General features: G+C 39.5%; 1 protein-coding gene across 1 annotated transcript in view; it reads right to left on the bottom strand.

Moving 5' to 3' along the window:
- RTTN (rotatin) overlaps positions 1 to 20,500 on the bottom strand; it is a 314,933-nt gene that overhangs the window by 67,588 nt on the left and 226,845 nt on the right. Inside the window, exons 36-38 of the mRNA XM_077492379.1 lie at positions 13,507 to 13,606; positions 9,783 to 9,981; positions 5,560 to 5,650 (exon numbers count right to left, since the gene is read on the bottom strand). Coding sequence (XP_077348505.1) covers positions 5,560 to 5,650; positions 9,783 to 9,981; positions 13,507 to 13,606 — 390 coding nt within the window. The remainder of the gene's footprint in view (positions 1 to 5,559; positions 5,651 to 9,782; positions 9,982 to 13,506; positions 13,607 to 20,500) is intronic.

Genomic DNA, 20,500 nt, shown 5'->3' with positions numbered 1-20,500 from the left:
CAAAATTAAATAAAGAAACTTGCAGTAACAGTACATATGCTGCACAATAATAATAATAAAAAAAAACAAAAAAAAAACAAACAAAACAGGCATAATATAAAATGCCAAAGACTAGAGCCTCTATGTTTGAGTAGACATGCAGCATTTGCACTGTTTATTGTTCAAAAATAGAAGAACCATAAAACAAGACAGAGGGCGCAAAGGCTATTATACACATCATACTACTAAGCCGTCCGGTCAGTTGCATAAAAGCTTGTTGTCAAAGTAAAACATCAGCTTCCAGTCCACGATACATCATCATTCACATCACACAATGGGAGTGGGACAAATGAAAAACCCAACAGGCTCACATGTTTCAAGGACTTGCCTTTTCCTTAGAGCCAGAGCTCCGAGGAGAGGCAAGTCCTCAAAACACGTTAGCCTGTTGGGTTTTCCAGTTGTCCTATAGGTGATGCGATATGATGTATCGTGGACTGGAAGCTTACATTGATGACAAGGTTGATGGCGTACACCTGTTGGTTTGCTGTAGATTAGTTACCATATTAACAAATAGATCTTTCTTAAGATAATGCACTATGCCGGTGCGCCCTCTGTCTTGTTTTATTTCAGTGTATCCACAGACATCCTTAGTCATGAGGGCGCATCAAGGCAAGGCATGTCCAGCGAAGCCAGCAGGGAAAAATGTAGATAACAGTCTGGGGCCCACTTCCAAGCACTGGAGATTGTGGAGTTGATTTACTAAAATTGGAGAGATTGAAAAACTTAGCACAGCTGAGTATATTAGCCAATGAGCTTTGAAGTTCTTCGGCTTGTTCAAAGCTTTGCCCAAAAAAACTGGAAGCCGAATCTAATCTTCTACGCAGAGCTGCACCAGATTTTGCACTCTCCAGTTTTAGTAAATCGATCAACCGCTGTGTGTTTTCTTATTCCGTTTCATATCCCTTTAATTGCAAAATTCCTGTGCAAAACAAACTGTTATAGAATTAAACAACTAACCATAACAGAATTATGGCAGAAGGGAGTTATTCTGTTTCACAGTTTTTCTGTAAACATAACATATGATATATATCAACTTAAATGGGCGGAGACTTCCCGGAACACATACTAGACTACAGTCTGGTCTACAGCAGCGGTGCTCAGCCAATCACGGCAAGCAATTTCATTAAAAGAATAGATCGCTTGCTGTGATTGACTGAGTGCCGCTGCTGTAGACCAGACTGTAGACTAGTCTATGTTCCTGGAAGTCTCCGCCCATACCCGGAACACAGTGTGGTATACTGTATGTATGTAGCCAGCCACAGATGCATCGTTTCGCACATGCAGCAGGCTGACAGCTTAGGGAGGGACATAGTTTGGCCAACAACAAACTATGTAGTTTAAAAGCTGGAGTTCTCTTTTAAATTGAAAAAGTGCAAAATAAAATAAAAAACTGTAGAAGAACTACAATGAACCAACAAAATAGCAAAGGGCCTGCCCTACCCTTTCTATTCTGCTATGTAAGTAGTAAACTATAAAACTACTAAACTTATTTCAAGTTTAGTTTTGAAGTCTCAGCTTTGCAGTCCACTGTAATCAGTAGGTAATTAGTGCAAAAGTGGCACAACTAGAACATAATAAATTAATTGTACTGTGCTACTGCTTTCTAATCTATTTCAGTAAAAGTGGCAGATTTCACTTTAAGAACAAAAGTTGCTGAGCTTTCCAACAGGAGAGATGGTTCCTCTTCTCATCAAGAATATGAGATGCTAGAATGAATAGTCTCTCTCTCTGTACTGGTGCTTGGGGCAGATAAATATCTGCATGCAATCTGTGCAAGCAAAGGAAAACGTTGTTTGTTGATGCGCCAGTACTCAAGGGGATTGAAGCTTCTGGCGATAGGCTGTTCAGCTAACTAAATCTTCAGCTGCTGGGTAGCTGCATTTGTTGTGGCACTGCTATGGACCGGGGTGCATTCATGTAAAATTTCTTCCAACATATCAGATATCGAGGGAGTGTGTTCCTCTTTACTTGTATGCGACTGTTTCTCTGGTATACTTTCTTCTGTGCTCCACCTCTAAACTCCAACAGATGCTACCATCACCTCCATTTGTGCCTGTATAATTTCCCGTGCACGCTGCTTTTTCTCCACATTAAAATAATTCTCTTTAAATCGAGGATCTAGAACTGTTGCAATGCAGGGTTGGACTCTGTGTTGTGAAACTGGTTGTTAAAGGCCTTAAGTAGGGTGGTTTTAGTGTTTTTTATGCCATGGTCTGTTTCTTCCTCTTTTCCTAGCAGACGCTTTAGTGCAGCAATCAAGGGAATAACTTAAGCAATGGAAGCATTAGCTGAGCTTATTTCTTTTGCTAACTGTTCAAATGGAGATAGAAGAGACAAACTATTTTCAACTAATATCTACTGATGTGCGCTCAGTGTTGCCGGCAGCTCGTAATCTGCAATGTACGCAGCTAAAACACGCTTTTGTTCGAAAAGACTTTGCAGCATATAATAGGTGCTGTTCCAACGAGTGGCTACATCTTGCTGCAGTAGTTTTGGTGGCATTCCAAACTGTATCTGCAAAGCTTGCAATCTGGAATAAGCAAGCAGAAAATGCTTAAAGTGACCCACAATTTATCTTCCTTTTGATACAATATCAGATATGGTGCGCTGACTCAGCAATCCCTCATTCACAGCCAAGTGTATCGTGTGTGCCATACATGGTATGCTATTAAGTACACTGTCCTCCATTGCCTTTGCCATGTTCCACGCATTATCTCGGACAATCAAATACACTTTAGAATGTGCCAAGCATGATTTTTAAAGTGTCAGATATTGCTGCTGCAGTATGTGATCCAACAAAATCACGTGCGTTAAGTAGGATGCTTTCCAATTCAAGTTTGGCCTCTATCCACTGTGCTGTCAGGCTAAGCATGCTCGTTGGACTGACGTCTGATCTCCAAATGTTGGTAGTAAAACTGGATTGCTATGAGGTCAGTAGGCATGAGCTCATGAACGTGTTTTCTAACACTGCAAATCAATTCAGGTAGACAGGTACCCGCAAAGTAGCGTCTCCTTTGTAGTGTGTAACGCGGCTCAACATGTTGCATGAGCCTACGGAATCCATTGTCCTCCACAACAGAGAATGGCTGGTCGTCTAATGCAATAAATTCTATAATTGTATCTGTAATGCCGCAAGCTTTGGGACTGTCACTTGTAAATTCTTTAACCTTTTCAAAGACTGTGGTCACAGATAGTGTTGAGCCTGAGGCACTTTTTGGAAGCGGTACTGTTTACTTATATTCTGTATGCTGAACTGGATGAGGTGTTTTCAGGAGGTGTATCAAACCTGTTGTTGAAAAATGCCCTGGCACCGTAACCGCTCTTGAAATTTATGCCGAGCAAAGACTGCAGATTACAAATTTGGGGTCTTTATCAGAAACATTAAAATATTTCTACACTGCAGACAGGATCCACCTTTGCTGATAGTGCAGAAGAATAGCATAGAACGATCTATATTAGTGGAAGAGAAATCTGAGGGCGGGGCACTAAAATCAATCTAAAAACGAAACCCCAGGCAAGTAGAAAAAAAAAAAAAACTAAACCTAAGCAATCTCAACAGTGCAACTCTCTTGCCATGCAAGGTAGTTATGTCTGCACTGCAGTACATCTTGTACCAAAGAATAAATTAATTGATGGCATGCCATTTCTTTGAGATATTCAGTAGTATAATGCTTGCTGTCATGTTTAAAACATTCCTGCGCTTGTCAGTGTAGCATAACATACTGAAATTCTATCCCTTTCTTTCTAAATAGCAGTTCAAACATGCATTGCCTGGCCTGTTAGTTTAGCAGCAGTAGAACTAACTAAATACAACTGAATATCTTTCTAAAGAGCATGCAATCAATGTTTTGTATTTATAGTACTAGTTGGATTGTCAGCTAGTTTAAGAGGAAAGCAGCTATGCTCACCGGTGAATAGTAGTAAAAGTAACCATCCAGGAGGGACAATGCCCACTCTCCAATGCAGCCCTGTATGCGCCCGTCTCCGGAGTCCCAACTGCATATCAAACATGAGGAACGTCTGCAGAGAAAGAGTTCCTAATTCCAGCGTCTCAACCGCAGGGAGCGCCATCCACACAGCGAGTGACTTCACCCGTCAGTGCGCCCACCGTTACTGCACATGCACAATTTTCGGCGCCATTATCGGCAATATTTTCTTTTGGCAATGTACCAAAAACACCTTTTTGGGCCGATATGTTTCTGCAGCAGAAATTTCAGTGCATCCCTACTTTATACTAAACAGCCAGTTATATTATACACATATATCCAAATTCATGCAGTAGTATTACATCCCTCCTTAACCACTTCAGCCCCGGAATAATTTACCCCCTTCCTGACCAGAGCACTTTTTTGTGATTCGACACTGCGTCGCTTTAACTGACACTTGCACGGTCATGCGACGTGGCTCCCAAACAAAATTTATGTACTTTTTTTCCCCACAAATAAAGCTTTCTTTTGGTGGTATTTGATCACCTCTGAGGATTTTATTTTGTGCACTAGAAACAAAAAAATAACAATTTTGAAATTTTAATAATGATCCTTGGCTTGTTCACGACTAAGTTTCTGACTGGCCCCTGACCGGTACTACTCGTTACTGACCCTTAGCTTGTTCATCAACTACACATTCAGCTGATCCTAGTCAGCTGCAACTCTTTACTGGCCTTTTGGCTTGTTCATCAACAAAGCTTCTGCTTGTTCCCTATCTGTTTCATCCGCTACCTGACCCCTGCTTGCTCTTTTCAGGCAGTAGCACATAGAATAACCCATCTCCACCATCAGGAGCTCTGTTGAAGATCAGCTAGTGCTTAGACCCCGTGCCCCAGGTGAGACCATGTTATTCATTAGGGTGATCTGCTTGTGTATTTGTTGAGCTGAATATATAGATTACATATATTATAGATATACAAACACAGTATATACTAAATATATTATACAGAACCTACACATTAGTGAATTATACACAATATAACCTATGAACCCATGTTCTTTTTTTGTGTATACTGGCCATGACAAAGGGAGATTTCTAGAGACCTTGAAATGTGTTGGTTGTTTTTATTTTAGGTGTTGATCGTGTCTATGTCTCTATTTTAGGTTAGTCTAATATGAAATACAATCTTTGGTGTGGCGCTATTATTGCTTCTTTAGTCTCTTTAGAAAACACAGTGTTCTGGAAATCCTTAGTTATGTATCTTTAGTAGGAAGACTAAAATAAATATGTAAAACTGACCCAAAATCATATTTTCCCTATAAAACACTAAGAGTTCACTTAAAAATGCACCAATTTTGGATGAGTGAGAATGCATAAATTACTACTGTATTGTATATTCAAATACGTGAATGACCACTAAAAGAACAGCTGTATCTTTACCATTTAATTGTGCGTAGCAGAAGTCTTGTCACACACAAGTAAAACGAAGCATTACCATCTATGTCAAACCTCAAAGACAACCCTTTTCACCTTCCTAAGAAGAAAAGGTACAATAGCGTATTTACTCAATATTGTACAAGAAATAAAGCCGACCTGTGACTTTTTTTTCCGTGCGCGACCTTCAGGGGTGAGTGAAGCCTTGAGATCAGAAAAGCATCTTTCGAGTACAGCTGGCTTTATGAGACTGTAAATGAGAAAACACAAAAGGAAAATCAGGCGGCTTCTTTTACACGGTCAGATTACATTCCACAGCAAATACAGCAAGGACACACTAAAATATTCAAGAAGAGCTGCCCTGAGTTCTATCATTTCTCTTCTACTAGGCATTATTATACAGCTGGTCATGCAATAAAAATATAATGGCACGCACATTTGTGCTCCGAGATCATTTTCATGCTAAACGATAATAACATGATGTACAAATGTGAAACTCACACAAATAGGAAATAAAAAATAGACTGTAAGAGCAATGCAATGTATTTGTATTTGTAGGACAAGAAACCGTGTAGGGAGTAATTTCTTATATCAGGAACTATATATGCTGGAATTTTATGGCATTTCTTTGCTACCAAGAATGACCCCAAGAAACAGTTTACATACAGATGAATGCAGTGCTATATAGATACAGCCTGCATTATGAACCATGGTTTATCATAACAACATGCTTTCACATCTGCCCTAAGGCAGAAGTGTACAATATTTCATTTCTCATTTGAGTCATGGGACTTTTTACTAGTGCCAGGCGTCAAACACACAAAACAATTAGTAGAAGGGTTATTTTCTAGGTTTTAACAAAACTCCCCAATGTATTCAAAATTCCAGTAAAAAAACAATCATACCGGGTTACAGAGAAAGTAAAATACAAGGATTATCACTTTCATTTTTTTTATTTTTATTTTTTAACCCGTGTCCTCCAAGTTCCCACCCTGCGTTGCATCTGCAACCATTTCAGAAGGAAAGACAAAAAGTAGGTAAAGTTATATAATGGAACACAAAGTAATGTTTTAAATGCGTTGTTTTCCCAACACCAATATACATGAAAGAACACGCAGTTATACCCTTACAGATGTCCATAAACACAGCCACTACAAACCATAAAATGTATAATTAGTACAATAAATACTAATTTATGTCCAATACAATGTCCAAAATACTTTCAGTATATAAACAAAATGAAGCTAAATACATCCCTAAAGTCCTGCATAAAGTACAAAATGTGGGAGTGGATTACCCAACACCTCAGTGTAAGAAAGATGGGAGCCTTGGTTGAAATATTTTGAGGGACGCAAATGCCCCCTTTCTCAAAAAGTTTTCAACTGCAATGGAGGCAAAATATGTACCTTAGAGTGGGTTCTGCCATAGCCAATCCTATGCTGTACACCTTAAAACAACTGCAGTTTCCTTAAAGTGGTATAAAAGGTACGTATTTTTTTCTCTCTTATAACATACATGTGATACTTACCTGCTCTGAGCAGTGGTTATTTCGTTACGACGGGACCACCATCAGGCTAGTAGCCAATAGCTTTGATGTAGGAATTTGATCTGAGCATGCGTGGCACTTTGTCCGATCGGAATTCTCTACACATGATCGGAGTATGTCCGATCGGAGCATTTTGTCTGAAAATTTTACCAACAAGTTGGAAAACTTGGTCCGTCGAATACTCCGACGGAAACAGTCCGATGGAGACCACACACAGTCGGAATATCCGACAAAACGGTCCGATCGGACACATTCCGTCAGAATCTCCGACCATGTGTACAAGGGCTAAGAGTTTCCAGTGTGATATAAATTCTTGTGATTGTTTCCTGTAGGTGTTAAAACATTTCACAAAATGTTTTCCACAGGGGTTCTGTGGATCCATTGTGCTGCAGGGTGTGATTTCTGACAAGTAAATGGTCAAAGCAGGCAGTCATAAGAGATGTACAGCAGAGTTGCAATATAATTCAAATTGTGATAGAAGTAGTGTAATGCATAGGTGTTAAACAGAACTTATTGTTTAGGCACAGGCTCAGCAGTCTATTTAAGCACTCATAATCGGTGCAGATGTGCACTGTAGCATGACCTGAGCTTCTGTGATTAGTAATTACCAGCATATGGCAAAGACTCAAGGCTGAAGGTTACAGTAATAATGGTAGGGGGAGTAATGCTACATCTCCTATGCTAGGTAGATGTTTGATACAATGGCCAAAGCAGTCACAGCACGGACTATGGGCCAGATTAGATGATTTCATGGAAGTAGCTAACAATATTGGGAATCAAGAGTGTACTTAATTGCCAGTAGTGTCTGATAAATGCATTGGTATGCTGACTGTCCAATATAATGGGGAATGCCTGTCTTTAACCAGCTAATGTGTCCCATGCTGTCCACGTCGAGAAGGTATTTTGGCTTGTCTTTTGGCTTCCTGATTCTCTTTATGCTTGCGAAAAATACTCACTATTCAGGTAGTATAATGATATCTGTATTGCAGGTTGGCATTTGATTTACTTTTAAAGTGGTTCTTTAAAAGTTTATCTTACCTTCATGCATTTTATACATGGAGGTAACAAACCTTCTGTGTGCTGCAGCCCCCCTACCCTAGTACAACATGAACCCTATAATGATCAAGCAACGTGCACGAGAGCCTTGGCTGTCCGGGGACTCTCCCTCCTCACTGAAACAGATGTCAGTCACAGCTAAGTGAGTGTGAGAGGATAGAGGGCAGGGCCGATCTGCGGCTGTGTGTGAATGGACATGCAGAGCAGCAGCTCCAGAGTGAGCCTGCTTGGGTGCCCCCATAGCAAGCCGCTTGCTCTGGGGGAACTTGGCAGGTTGGAGGGGCCAGGAGCATCGGGGTGGATGGTTCTTTTTCAAATTATAGAAAACGTGGGGCAGGATAAGTGAAAAAGGGTGGAATAAGGGAAAGTAAATACAAGGAAGGAGGAGAGAAAGGGAGAGGGAAGAGAAGTGGAAAAAGAGGGAGAAGAAAGGGGGAAACAAAGAGAAAGGAAAGAAAGGTGGATAAAGAGAAAGGAAGAGTAGAGGGATAAGTTTAGGATATAAATGGATTGTATAGATAGGCGTACCTATATAGATATATTTGACTGTTGGTCTTATTGCAGGGGGAATTTCTTCCAGAGGATGGATATAGGATGAGGTAGATAAAACGAGGGGAGAGAAGAAGGGTTTAAAAAGGATGAGTTATTTACATGAATAATAGTGTCAATGTAATTTAGAGAAAGATAGGCGGTGTAAGTGTGTTGGCCTCCTGGTTTGTTTACTGTTTTTTGTTTTTAATATGTATTTAGTTTTTGCTCTAACTAAAATTGGTGCCAATAAAAAAATGATTTATTGAAACTTCCCACCTAAGGGAATAGATTGAACTCCATGTATCTTGATCACCCCCAGACTCCACCTAACATAGCAACCCATCATGCCTCATGCTGCCAGTAAAGTGGTCCGTACACCATAATAAACACCCTAGCGAGAGAGTATCCATCATAATGCTCACAATGACAAGCGCACATTAGTCAGTGCAGCCATGTGACCATGCTGACCAATGAGAAGCCTATCTGAGGTTTTTTCTTCTGGTAAGGTGTCCCAGAAGAAAGAACCACACATTAGGTCAGTGCAATCACATGGTCAAGCTGACCAATGAACGCTTGTTGGTGCAAGATTTTTCTTGAAAAGGTTTACTTACTTTTTAAGCAAACTGGTTCTTAAGTGCTCTTCAGAGCATACATAATAAGAAGGTGCCCTAATAAGAGATGTTATGCTCCTTTTCTGCAAGTTCAAGGAGCAAAGAGAGACAGGCTGCACAAGAACTTTGTAGTCGAAGGACACGTATACAAACCTGCTAAAGTCTTCTGACCACAATTATTCTGGGCAAAAACTGCTGCAAAGTATTAGTCACGGAAGGGTTAACATACTGCAGCAATAGTTTAATCTATGTACATTAAGGCTGGTTTCACACTGGTGCGCTGCAGTTTGGCAACAGAGCAGGTGTATCTGATTTTTGTGTGCTTTACCCGCAGTTTTAGCCACAGTCCTATAGACTTTTTATTAGGTCAGGAATTTTTGCCACTTTTTCTGAAAGCACACCAAGAGTCCTGCATGCTGCATCTTTGGTACACTTTCATAAGCCCTGGGAAAAAAAAAATGTACAAGCGCCTAAAATCATAAAGTGCACAAAAAAAAAAAAAAAATCAGATACACCCACACTGCAGCCAAATCACAGTGTACCAGTGTGAAATCGGCCTAATGCATACACATTATGCAAATGCTTGTCTTTCTATATCAACAGGGTTCTAAAAATTGAAATAAACCACTTGTTTGTACCTTGTTAGATCTGTCAGCAAATGCGTCTTAGACAAAGCGTTGACAGTATCTTCAGAATTCATTACTAGCAGATTCTCCAGTAATCCACACACTGCTGACAAGAGGGATGGTGTGACTAAGGAACACTGGTCAGACGCACACACAGAGACGCAAATCTCTTCAGAGCTCAGAGATGCCGTTCTGGCTTTGTTGTTTTGACCTGTAGTGAACAGTCATTACATTAACAAGGACAAAGGATATAAGGTTTTAAATTAACAACTTCAGCTCTCAGACCTGTACATCCCTTATAGACAAGAGCAATGCCTTCATTTCTGTTATAGGCCTGTTTATTCTGCAACAAGAATAAGTTATAAAATTAGACATATATATATATTTTTTTTTTTTTTTTTTTTTAGGACCATTGTAGATTTGTTTTGGTCACTTTACCTTGCAAAAATGTATTCCGTAGGAAAAAAGTAACTAAACTAGAACACACATTTCCACTACTTTGACCAGTAGTTATTTTTTTTAAGTGTTATTGTGAATACATTTTATTTTATACTTTGTCCTGTTTAAAGTTGGACTAAAATTCTGATACTGAAGGCTTTTTATTTTATTTATTTAAATTTTTTTAGTACAACACTAAAAAAACAAAAGAAAAAAAAATAGAATGCATTAAGCTAAAAATAAAAAAAAAATAAAAAAAACTTTTCCCTTTACAACTTTCATGTTACATTCAAATATGGCGTAACATGAATGATATAAAAAGCGGAGTATGCCTATGCAGTGTGAAGCGCAACTACTGTATTTTTCAGCGTATAATACACACCTTTAAGAGGGAAGTTTCAGGAAAAAGATCTTACATTTTAAATAAAGAATTTTGATGCAAAAAAAGTCAGTGCCCATCAATGCAGCCTTATCGGTGCCCATCTGCAGCCTCGCCATTGCCCATCATTGCAGCCTGATCAGTGCCCATCTGCAGCCTCGTCATTGCAGCCCTACCCATGATTGCAGCATGTTGGTGCTCATCTGCAGCCTTGCCCATGATTGCAGCATGATCAGTGCTCATCTGCAGCCTGATCAATGCCCATCTGCAGCCATGCAATCATTGCAACATGATCAGTGACCATCTGTAGTCTTGTCCCTCTTTGCAGCATGATCAGTGTGCATCTGCAGCATTGTTATTGCCGAAAAAGACAGAGCCAGATGTCCTGTGTACTCGGCTTGCAGTCCCACCCCTTGGCCCGGCTCCTATGATGGACATAACATCGGTCCAATGGCGGGTCGTCAATGCTAGGAGGTGGGACTGGCCATGACTGTGAGCAGAGCCGAGTACACAGGAGATTCGGCTTTGTCTATTTTGGCAGCGCTCGTTCCCTCCTTCCCCTCCGAGGCAGTAGTTTGATTTTAGGGGGAAAAGGTATGTGTTATACGCAGATAAATAAGGTATTTGCTCTGAAAATGAATACAATAGAGTAAATAAAAAAGTAACAATGTTACTTAGCATCTCTATCTGGTGTCTGGACAGTCCTTTTAGACATTGGGAGGGATTTACTAAAACTAAAGCATTCCGAATCTGGTGCAACTGTGCATGGTGACCAAATCAGCTACTAGCTTCAGCTTGTTCAATTAAGCTTTGGCAATAAAACCTGGAAGCTGACTGGCTTCTGTGCAGAGCTGCACCAGATTTTGCACACTCCAGTTTTAGTAAATAACCCCTATTGCATCCAACAGCAACTTTTGCCAGCAAATACAGAGAGGGAATAAGGGCAAGGTATACTATACATGCCATGTGCACTTCAATAACTTTTTTGGAGTTTGCGTAGAATGTAACAAAGCCTCTGCACATTCAACTGCATTCAAATTAAAATGCTTACTGCCTAAAACAAACTGAAAAAAATAGGTCTTTTGAAAGTTTTTTGATACTACAGAGGTTTTTCACATGAATGAATACATCCTAACACATGCTGTTAACACTGAGATGAATGGATCTAAGCCGTGTTGTTTGCTTCGGGGTCAAAAAGAGTATACAAGAATGCACTTCTATATATTCTGAAGCAAAGAATAAAAGTTAATAAAATAAATAAAAGCAAAAACGCCACAAAGTTTAGAGCTATCCAAGCAATTTCTCACCAAAAATACAAATTTTTAAGTGCCATCATGAAATCAAGACAAGAAGTCTTGGTGACCAAATTTGTGGCGTTTCACCAGAATGATCATTCTTCTATTTGGGTCTTCAGTTTTCATAGCTGTATTCTTAGAATTCTCTGCCCACACCAAAGATCATAGACATCAATAGCTTTCCCATTCCTTGCGTTTAATGTAAAGCTTTTACATTCATAAAGTATGACAAAAAAATTCAATACTCTGAACCATTTTGATATATGTTCTTATTGACACATCAATACTTTTGAAGGTCTTTTTATTTGTGCTCCTACAAAAGCTACTCTGCTTTGTATTTCTTGACTGCTAGAAGTTTTTTTTTTCTTGTAAAAAATCAATTGAACTTACACTTTATATCAGTTGAATATATTACAGGTGCAAAGTCTTATAGTGTGCTTTGCTTTTGAAAACAGCCACAACCAAGTAGAAAAGCCATTCCCTTGCTAGCATGTGCAGAGAAGGACAGCACAAAATATTAGAAGTATTAAGCTGGCTGCACTCTATTAGTTTCTTTTTTGGTTCAACTAACAGATTATTGTATCTACACAAGCAAGATGTAGAAAATATGTAGCTGGATAGCCGCACTCCAAATTATTCAACTTTATTTCAAAAATGTAATTAAAATCATAGCATCTAGGCTGGTAAACAGACTAACTGCACAGCCGCTGACATGTTTCACACCAAACACGGTGCTTAGTCTTAGCATGAGCTATGACCAAGCACCGTGTTCGGTGTGAAACATGTCAGCGGCTGTGCAGTTAGTCTGTTTACCAGCCTAGATGCTATGATTTTAATTACATTTTTGAAATAAAGTTAAATAATTTGGAGTGCGGCTATCCAGCTACATCTATTCTACTTCAGTTCCTGTTGCAAACAGAGCCAGCACCCTGTGGGATTGTGGAGACAGCTGTTTTGGGAGAAGTCATTACCTTGGAGCGGTAATTCTTTGTATTTACACAAGCAAGATGGGTGGAAGGATCCGCCCCACTGTACTATTGTATTCCAACAGCATTGACGCCTCCATTGCCAGAATACACTAATCAGCGCTGCAGCCATTGGTTGCAGACCACTGATCAAAGACTTTTTTCCAGCAAGACTATTAGACAGACGTTGATCTAAGGATTAGCTCATGTAGAAAAGAGGACCACACACAGATCGAAATCTGCTGAACTGGTCAAATTCCAAACCAAGTGTGCCCGGCTTCACAGATTTTTTTTTTTTTTTTTTTTTTTTTTTAGAAGTAGAAAATACTTTCTTGCCAGTATACTGCACATATAGACCTTTGCTATGTGGGTGGAAGCAGAGGTTGACGTCTGATGCACCCTCTGCTGAGTCTAAGCTAGAGTTCTCCAATCAGCAGGGAATATGAGCTTTGTGAATTTGTAACAATGTTTCCATTGCAGAGCATTACCCTTACTTTCCACTATGGTCACAGACGATCACAGGGGAATGGAAATGATCAGAAATCTTCCCATTAAGGACAAAGACACCAACAAACACGTTCGTTGTAGAATGAGGAATAGTTAAGTCATGCTTTAGGACGTCTTGAAACAATAATGGTGACAATGTATTAAGTGTATACCTTGATTGAGTCCTTGATCAACCACATTTTCCAAAATGGAAGAATCAGAGATTGCAACCTGGGGATCTGAGCCACTTGTGCTAGAGGATCCAGTATGAATCTAGAAACCAAACAGAAAGAAATAAAAAAAACTTTGAAGTAAAAATATTATACAATAAAAAAATAAAAGATATGGCTATAAGCTAGATTACAACTGATGCAAGCACACGTTTCTGCCAAAAGGCAGATTTAAAGTCTAGAGATAGCTAGATTACAACTGATGCAAACACTACATGTTTCTGCCATAAGACAGATTTAAGGTCTAGAGATAGTTGTTTTGGAGGGCATTACAACTTATACTGCAATACGTAACAACTTCTCATTACAGACATCACAAGGTATAGCTTTGTCAAAGTAGAAACTTACATGGGAATTCTCAGGGTCTCCCCTGGAGTCCTGCAAAAGCCTGTTATCAAGTGACTCTATTACAAAGTATAGGTGTATGTGTGTATATTTCATATTATATTATTATACATACATATATATATTATATATATATATACACACACACATACATATATATATATATACCGTATTTGCCGGCGTATAAGATGACTGGGCGTATAAGACGACCCCCTATTTTTCAAGTGAAAACATAGGTTTTGGGCAATACTCGCGGTATAAGACTACCCCCCTTCTGAGGCAACACCATTTTAAAAAAACATTAGAATGATTAAAAAATACAAAGCAAGAATGCCAACTACTCATCCGCCATGCTGCGTTATGTCATAAAGTAAATCAAACAATAATAACACAGAGATCTATTGAATGCCACAACTCTGGAAAGTAGAATTTTTCACTAACCAAGCCTATACCACTTTTGGGCTACATTCTATGGGAATTGTCCACCAAAATGCATTTAATAACCCCCCTTTCATATGTCCCAGATTTACCTGTCCCTCTTGGGTTCCTGGGACCTCAAAGGCAAATAGCAGGATGTATAGTAGTAGGAGATAAGTGAATGGATTTATATGTATAAGACGACCCCCGATTTTTGGGCATTTTTTTTAAGTGTAAAAGGTAGTCTTATACGCCAGCAAATACAGTATATATTATATATATATATATATATATATATATATATATATATATATATATATATATATAATCCTGCAATTATGTGTTCCTTAAAAAGAAAAAAAAAAAGTGTATTTTGTGTATTTTTTAAAAGAAACTAGTGCAAGTATCTGAAATTGACTTAGTATTAGTCTCTTGCTGTCCATGTACAGCATAGATCAGACTAGGAGAGGGAGAAGCGGCATAATGTGCCAGTCAAGCTGTGCAGCTGTGCTCATGCGCCAACAAGGAACATGCCGACAGGATGAGATGAGCTCATCGGTTTGCTGACTTCACCTTCACTGTCCAATAACAGATTGGGGGCAGGGTTAAGATCTACTTCTATAGAAAGGTCTCCAGGTTAGCTGTGCAGATCTCTTGACTATATGAATAAAAATATGAGTCTGCAGTCAGGTAAAACAGCCCTTATACAGTATGCATTCCATTTGTTTATTTATGGTTTTGCCTGGAGTTCAGCTTTTCTCTTATAAACCAACTTTACCATTTAAGAGGAGTTAAAGCGTTTGTTACCACAACACTTCATATTCCTGATATGTGCCTACTGCACCATGTACTTGTATACGAAAGTATGCAGTTCTCTTTGTATTGCTTCCTTTATGTGAAATTCTTGGTGTTCCTACTAGTCCCCTTGCTTTCCTATTAAAACGTTTTGCCTTTCATTTTCGATTTTAAACTGAATGGCTTGTTTTACAAGGTGATTGTTTACAATCACTTTAATACATGTTACTAACAAGACATTTACCCAAAACTAGCAATACATTTAAAGAAAGTGAAGGTGACTGTTAAGTGTCTGACAATACTTTGGGTTTGAAAAAGTGCTCCTCCTGAAGATGTGCAAATTTTAAGTGGATCTGTGACTTTTGTTATAGTTTTAATTTTACATGTAAGATTTTTAAAGGGAATTATTCCAAAATGGATTAAATTCATTTTCCTCAAAATTCTACAAACAATACCCCTAATGACAACTTGAAAGAAGTTTGTTTGAAATCTTTGCAAATTTATTGGAAATAAATAAAACAAAAAAATCACCTGTACATAAGTATTTGACAGCCTTTGCCATGACACTCAAAACTGAGCTCAGGTGCATCATGTTTCCATTGATCATCCTTCAGATGTTTCTTCAACTTGATTTGAGTCCACCTGTGGTAAATTCAGTTGATAGGTGTATGCCTTTCCAAATCATGTCCAATCCATATAAGGTCCCACAGTTAACAGTGCATGTCAAAGCACAAACCAAGCCATGAAGTCCAAGGAATTATAGACCTCCGAGACAGGATTGTATTGAGGCACAGAAAAACTTCTGCAGCAGGTCCCAATGAGCACAGTGGCTTCCATCATCCGTAAATGAAAGAAGTTTGGAACCACCATGGCTTCCCAGCCAAAATGAGCTATCGGGGAGGAAGGGCCTTAGGGAGGTGACCAAGAAACCGATGGTCACTCCGACAAAGCACCAGCATTTCTCTGTGGAGAACCTTCCAGAAGAACAACCATCTCTGCAAGACTCCGCAAATCAGACCTGTATGGTAGGGTGGCCAGATGGAAGCCACTCCTCGGTAAAAGGCACATACCAGCCTGTCTGGAGTTTGCCAAAAATGCACCTGAAGGACTCCCAGACCATGAGAAACAAAATTCTGATGAAACAAAGATAGAACTCTTTGACCTGAATTGCAAGCATTATGTCTGGAGGAAACCAGGCTCTGCCTGGCCAATACCGTCCCTACAGTGAAGCATGGTGGTGGCAGCATCATGCTGTGGGGATGTTTTTCAGCGGCAGGAACAGGGAGACTAGTCAGGATAAAGGGAAAGATGAATGCAGCAATGTACAGAGACATCCTTGATGAAAACCTGCTCTGGACCTCAGACTGGGGCAAATATTCACCTTCCAACAGGACCACGACCCTAAACACACCCAAGATAATAAAAAGGAGTGGCTACGGGACAACTCTGTGAATGTCCTTGCGTTGGCCAGCCAGAGCCCAGACCTTAACCCAATGGATCATCTCTGGAGAGATCCGAAAATGGTTGTGCACCAATGCTCCCCATCCAACCTGATGGAGCTTGAGAGATCCGGCAAAGAAGAATGGGAGAAACTACCCAAAAATAGCTGTACCAAGATTGTAGCATCATACTCAAAAAGACTTGAGGCTGTAATTGATGCCAAAGATCCTTCAACAAAGTATTGAGCAAAGGCTGTAAATACTTATGTACATGTGATTTTATTTTTTATTTTTTATAAATTTGCAAAGATTTCAAACAAACTTCTTTCACATTGTCATTATGGGGCATGGTTTGTAGAATTTTGAGGAAAATAATGAAATTAATTACATTTGGAATAAGAGTAATAAGAGAATAAGTAATAATAGAATAATAGAATAAGTAACTTAACAAAATGAAAAAAGTGAAGCACTGTGAATACTTTACAGACGCACTGTATAGTCTAAAAAGGTGCAAGCCCAGGACTGTGAGGACTTCATCTTGGTTTCACCATGTTATTTACCACCGAGACAGGACTTTTCAGACTACTATTTGCAAGTTTTTACAGGTTGGTGACTCACTGGAAAATAAAGCTAAAATAAGGCTTGCCTAGATTATAATCTGTAAAACAAGCCAGAAATATCAGCTTTTATATTCATCATAGCAAGATCATTTTAACAAGGTACTAAAATTATGGCTACAATTCAGCATTTTTTTTTTTTTTTTTTTTAACATGGATGTAAATTTTTTAACCTGCAAAACCTTGGCAGTTCTTTGGGCCACTCTAGCGATTCACTTCTATTGCAAAACTATGTATCAACAGAGTGACACCACTATTATTTTGTTGTAGTGCGACCTTGAGTTCTTCTATCTTGTCCCCAACCTTTATATTTGTCAGAGTCAAGTTTATTCGAAGATTTCATGAATTTTCACTAAACAACATATACTTCAGGGTGAAAGATCCTTTACCGTATATACTCGAGTATAAGCCGAGATTTTCAGCCTCTTTTTTGAGGCTGAAAGTGCCCCCCTCGGCTTATACTCGAGTCATCGCTGTCTGCCCGCTCGATCAGCGTGTCGAGCAGACAGACAGCGGCCATTCTATAATTCAAAAGCCGCGCCTCCGGCTCCGCCTTCGCCTGTGATAGGCGGAACACTGAATTTCCCAGCAGCCTGTGTTCCGCCTATCACGGACATCGTATCATCCTCGTACTACGGACGAGGATGATACGATGTACGTGATAGGCGGAACACAGGCTGCTGGGAAATTCAGTGTTCCGCCTATCACAGGCGAAGGCGGCGGCGCAGCTTTTGAATTTTACAATGGCCGCCGAGGCGCCGACGAAGAGGGCACGGGACGGAGGCAAGGCACGGCACGGCACGGGACGGGACGGGACGGAGGCAAGGCACGGCGGCGAGGCACGGAGGCAAGGAGGCAAGGCACGGGACGGAGGCTCGGGACAAAGGCTCGGGACACAGGTAGGCTGGACACACACACACACACACACACACACACACGGATGGAGACACACACACACAGGGATGGATGGATGGATGGAGACACACACACACAGGGATGGATGGATGGATGGATGGAGACACACACACACAGGGATGGATGGATGGATGGACACACACACACACAGGGATGGATGGACGGACACACAGGGATGGACGGACACACAGGGATGGACGGACACACAGGGATGGACGGACACACAGGGATGGACGGACACACAGGGATGGACGGACACACACACAGGGATGGACAGGCATGTCTTACCCTCGGCTTATACACGAGTCAATAAGTTTGCCAGTTTTTTGGGGGGTAAATTGGGGGCCTCGGCTTATATTCGGGTCGGCCTATACTCGAGTATATACGGTATATTAAATATTTCACAGCTTAAAGCAGAACAGCTGAGCTGCAGAGAGAAATATAATTTTGCCCCTATACAAATCATTAGCAAGACTTCATCTGGAATATGCAGTTGAGTTTTGGGCACCAGTTCACAAAAAGGATATCGGGGAACTGGAGAAAGTGCAGAGAAGAGTAACCAAACTGATAAGAGGCATGGAGGAGCTCAGCTATGAGGAAAGATTAGAGAAACTGAATTTATTCTCTCTTGAGAAGAGGGGATTAAGGGGGATATGATCAACATTTATAAATACATACGTGGTCTCTATAGTGAACTTGGTGTAGTTAATCACTTTAACCCCTTCCGGACCGCCCACCACATATACACTGTGGCACAGCAGCCTGGCTGTGCAATATCACATACCCTTTTGAAGGACCGATCACTGTATTTGCGTTACCGGTCCCCAAAAAATGTCACCTAGAGGGAGATTTACTAAAACTGGTGAACACAGAATCTGGTGCAGTTCTGCATAGAAACCAGCTTCCAGGTTTTATTTTTAAGGCTTAATTGAACAAGCTGAAGTTAGAAACTGATTACTACGCACAGCTGCACCAGATTCTGTGTTCACCAGTGTTAGTAAATCTACCCCTTAGTGTCAGATTTGTCTGCCGCAATGTCATAGTCCCACAAAAAACAAAAAAAAATAAAAAAATCGCTGATCGCCGCCATTACTAGTAAAAACAATAAAGAGTCTATAAATCTATCCCATAGTAGATGCTATAAAACTTTTGCACAGACCAATCAATATACACTTATTGGGATTATTTTTATCAAAAATATGTAGCAGAAAGCATATTGGCCTATTGGCCTAAACTGATTTAAACTGATACTGATATCAACTGAAATATATTGTTTTTTTTCAAAATTGTCAGCTTTTTTGTTTATAGTGCAAAAAATAAAAACCACAGGAGGTGAACAAATACCACCAAAAGAAAGCTCTATTTATGGGGGAAAAAAAGGAAAATACATTTTATTTGGGTATAGCGTCGTAAGACCTTGCAACTGTCAGTTAACCACTTAAAGACTAAAGACTTAAAGTCTCTTTTTGAGATTTTGGTGTTTAATTTTCTAGCAAAAAAAAAAAAACGGTTTTAAACATGTACTTAGAACCCCCAAACATCATATATTGTTTTTTTTTTCTAACACCCTAGAGAATCAGGTAAAACTGCTTTTACTGTCCCTCTTTTTTTATATAAGATTTTATATTTGAAATTTTTTATATAACAAATTACAGACAAAACAAATCTAAAAAACAAAAACAAAAAAACAAAAAACAAAATCTGCAATATTTTAATAGACAATTTACTTTTCTTCCCATCTTCCTTACAATTAAGCAAATATATCAGCCTCAAGACCATAATATTTCATTCATTAAATTAATTTATGATCCACTGCCTCTAAATAAATTTGGGAAAGGGGGGGGGGGGAGAAAGGGATGGGGAAAAGAAAGGTGAAGATAATTCCCTTCTCGCTCTCCCCCATATGATCAAAAATGAAGTCCTGGAACACTACATAATACCCCGGAGCAACCACCACACTTAGCAATAATTTAAGTATTACCCCCTGTACTATTTAGGATAAGGGGAGCAACCATTCATAAAGACTAGAAAACAAAGATACTGTCCTCTAGACAGAATGAGCAGTTAAACAACTGGATGCAGCCCCACTGTAAGGGAGGATTTATTTTTTTCCAGAATTGGGCTTTACCTGGTTCTTGCACAGACTGGTTTTAGTGCAGGCCACAATGACCCCTGCAGTGTGCAGATTAGCTGGGTACAAACAAATACAGCAATATGCATACACTGAAAGTGATAAAATAAAACAAACACACATTTCTTGGTACGTCTTAAAAAAAAAATAATACAACTTGTGTATTTTTCATTATTGATTTCAGAAATAATTTGTTCACTCAGCTATAGATGCTAGCATTTCATTGATTTTTTATTACAACGTTCATAACATTTCTCAGCAGGACTGGAACAAATAAA

This window comes from Lithobates pipiens, unplaced genomic scaffold (genome assembly GCF_037356315.1).
Source record: "Lithobates pipiens isolate NorthernLeopardFrog02 unplaced genomic scaffold, aLitPip1_a1.2 Scaffold_19, whole genome shotgun sequence".
Lineage (NCBI taxonomy): Eukaryota > Metazoa > Chordata > Amphibia > Anura > Ranidae > Lithobates > Lithobates pipiens.
Note: the sequence above shows the minus strand (reverse complement) of the source record. Positions and strands in the feature narration are given on the sequence as shown.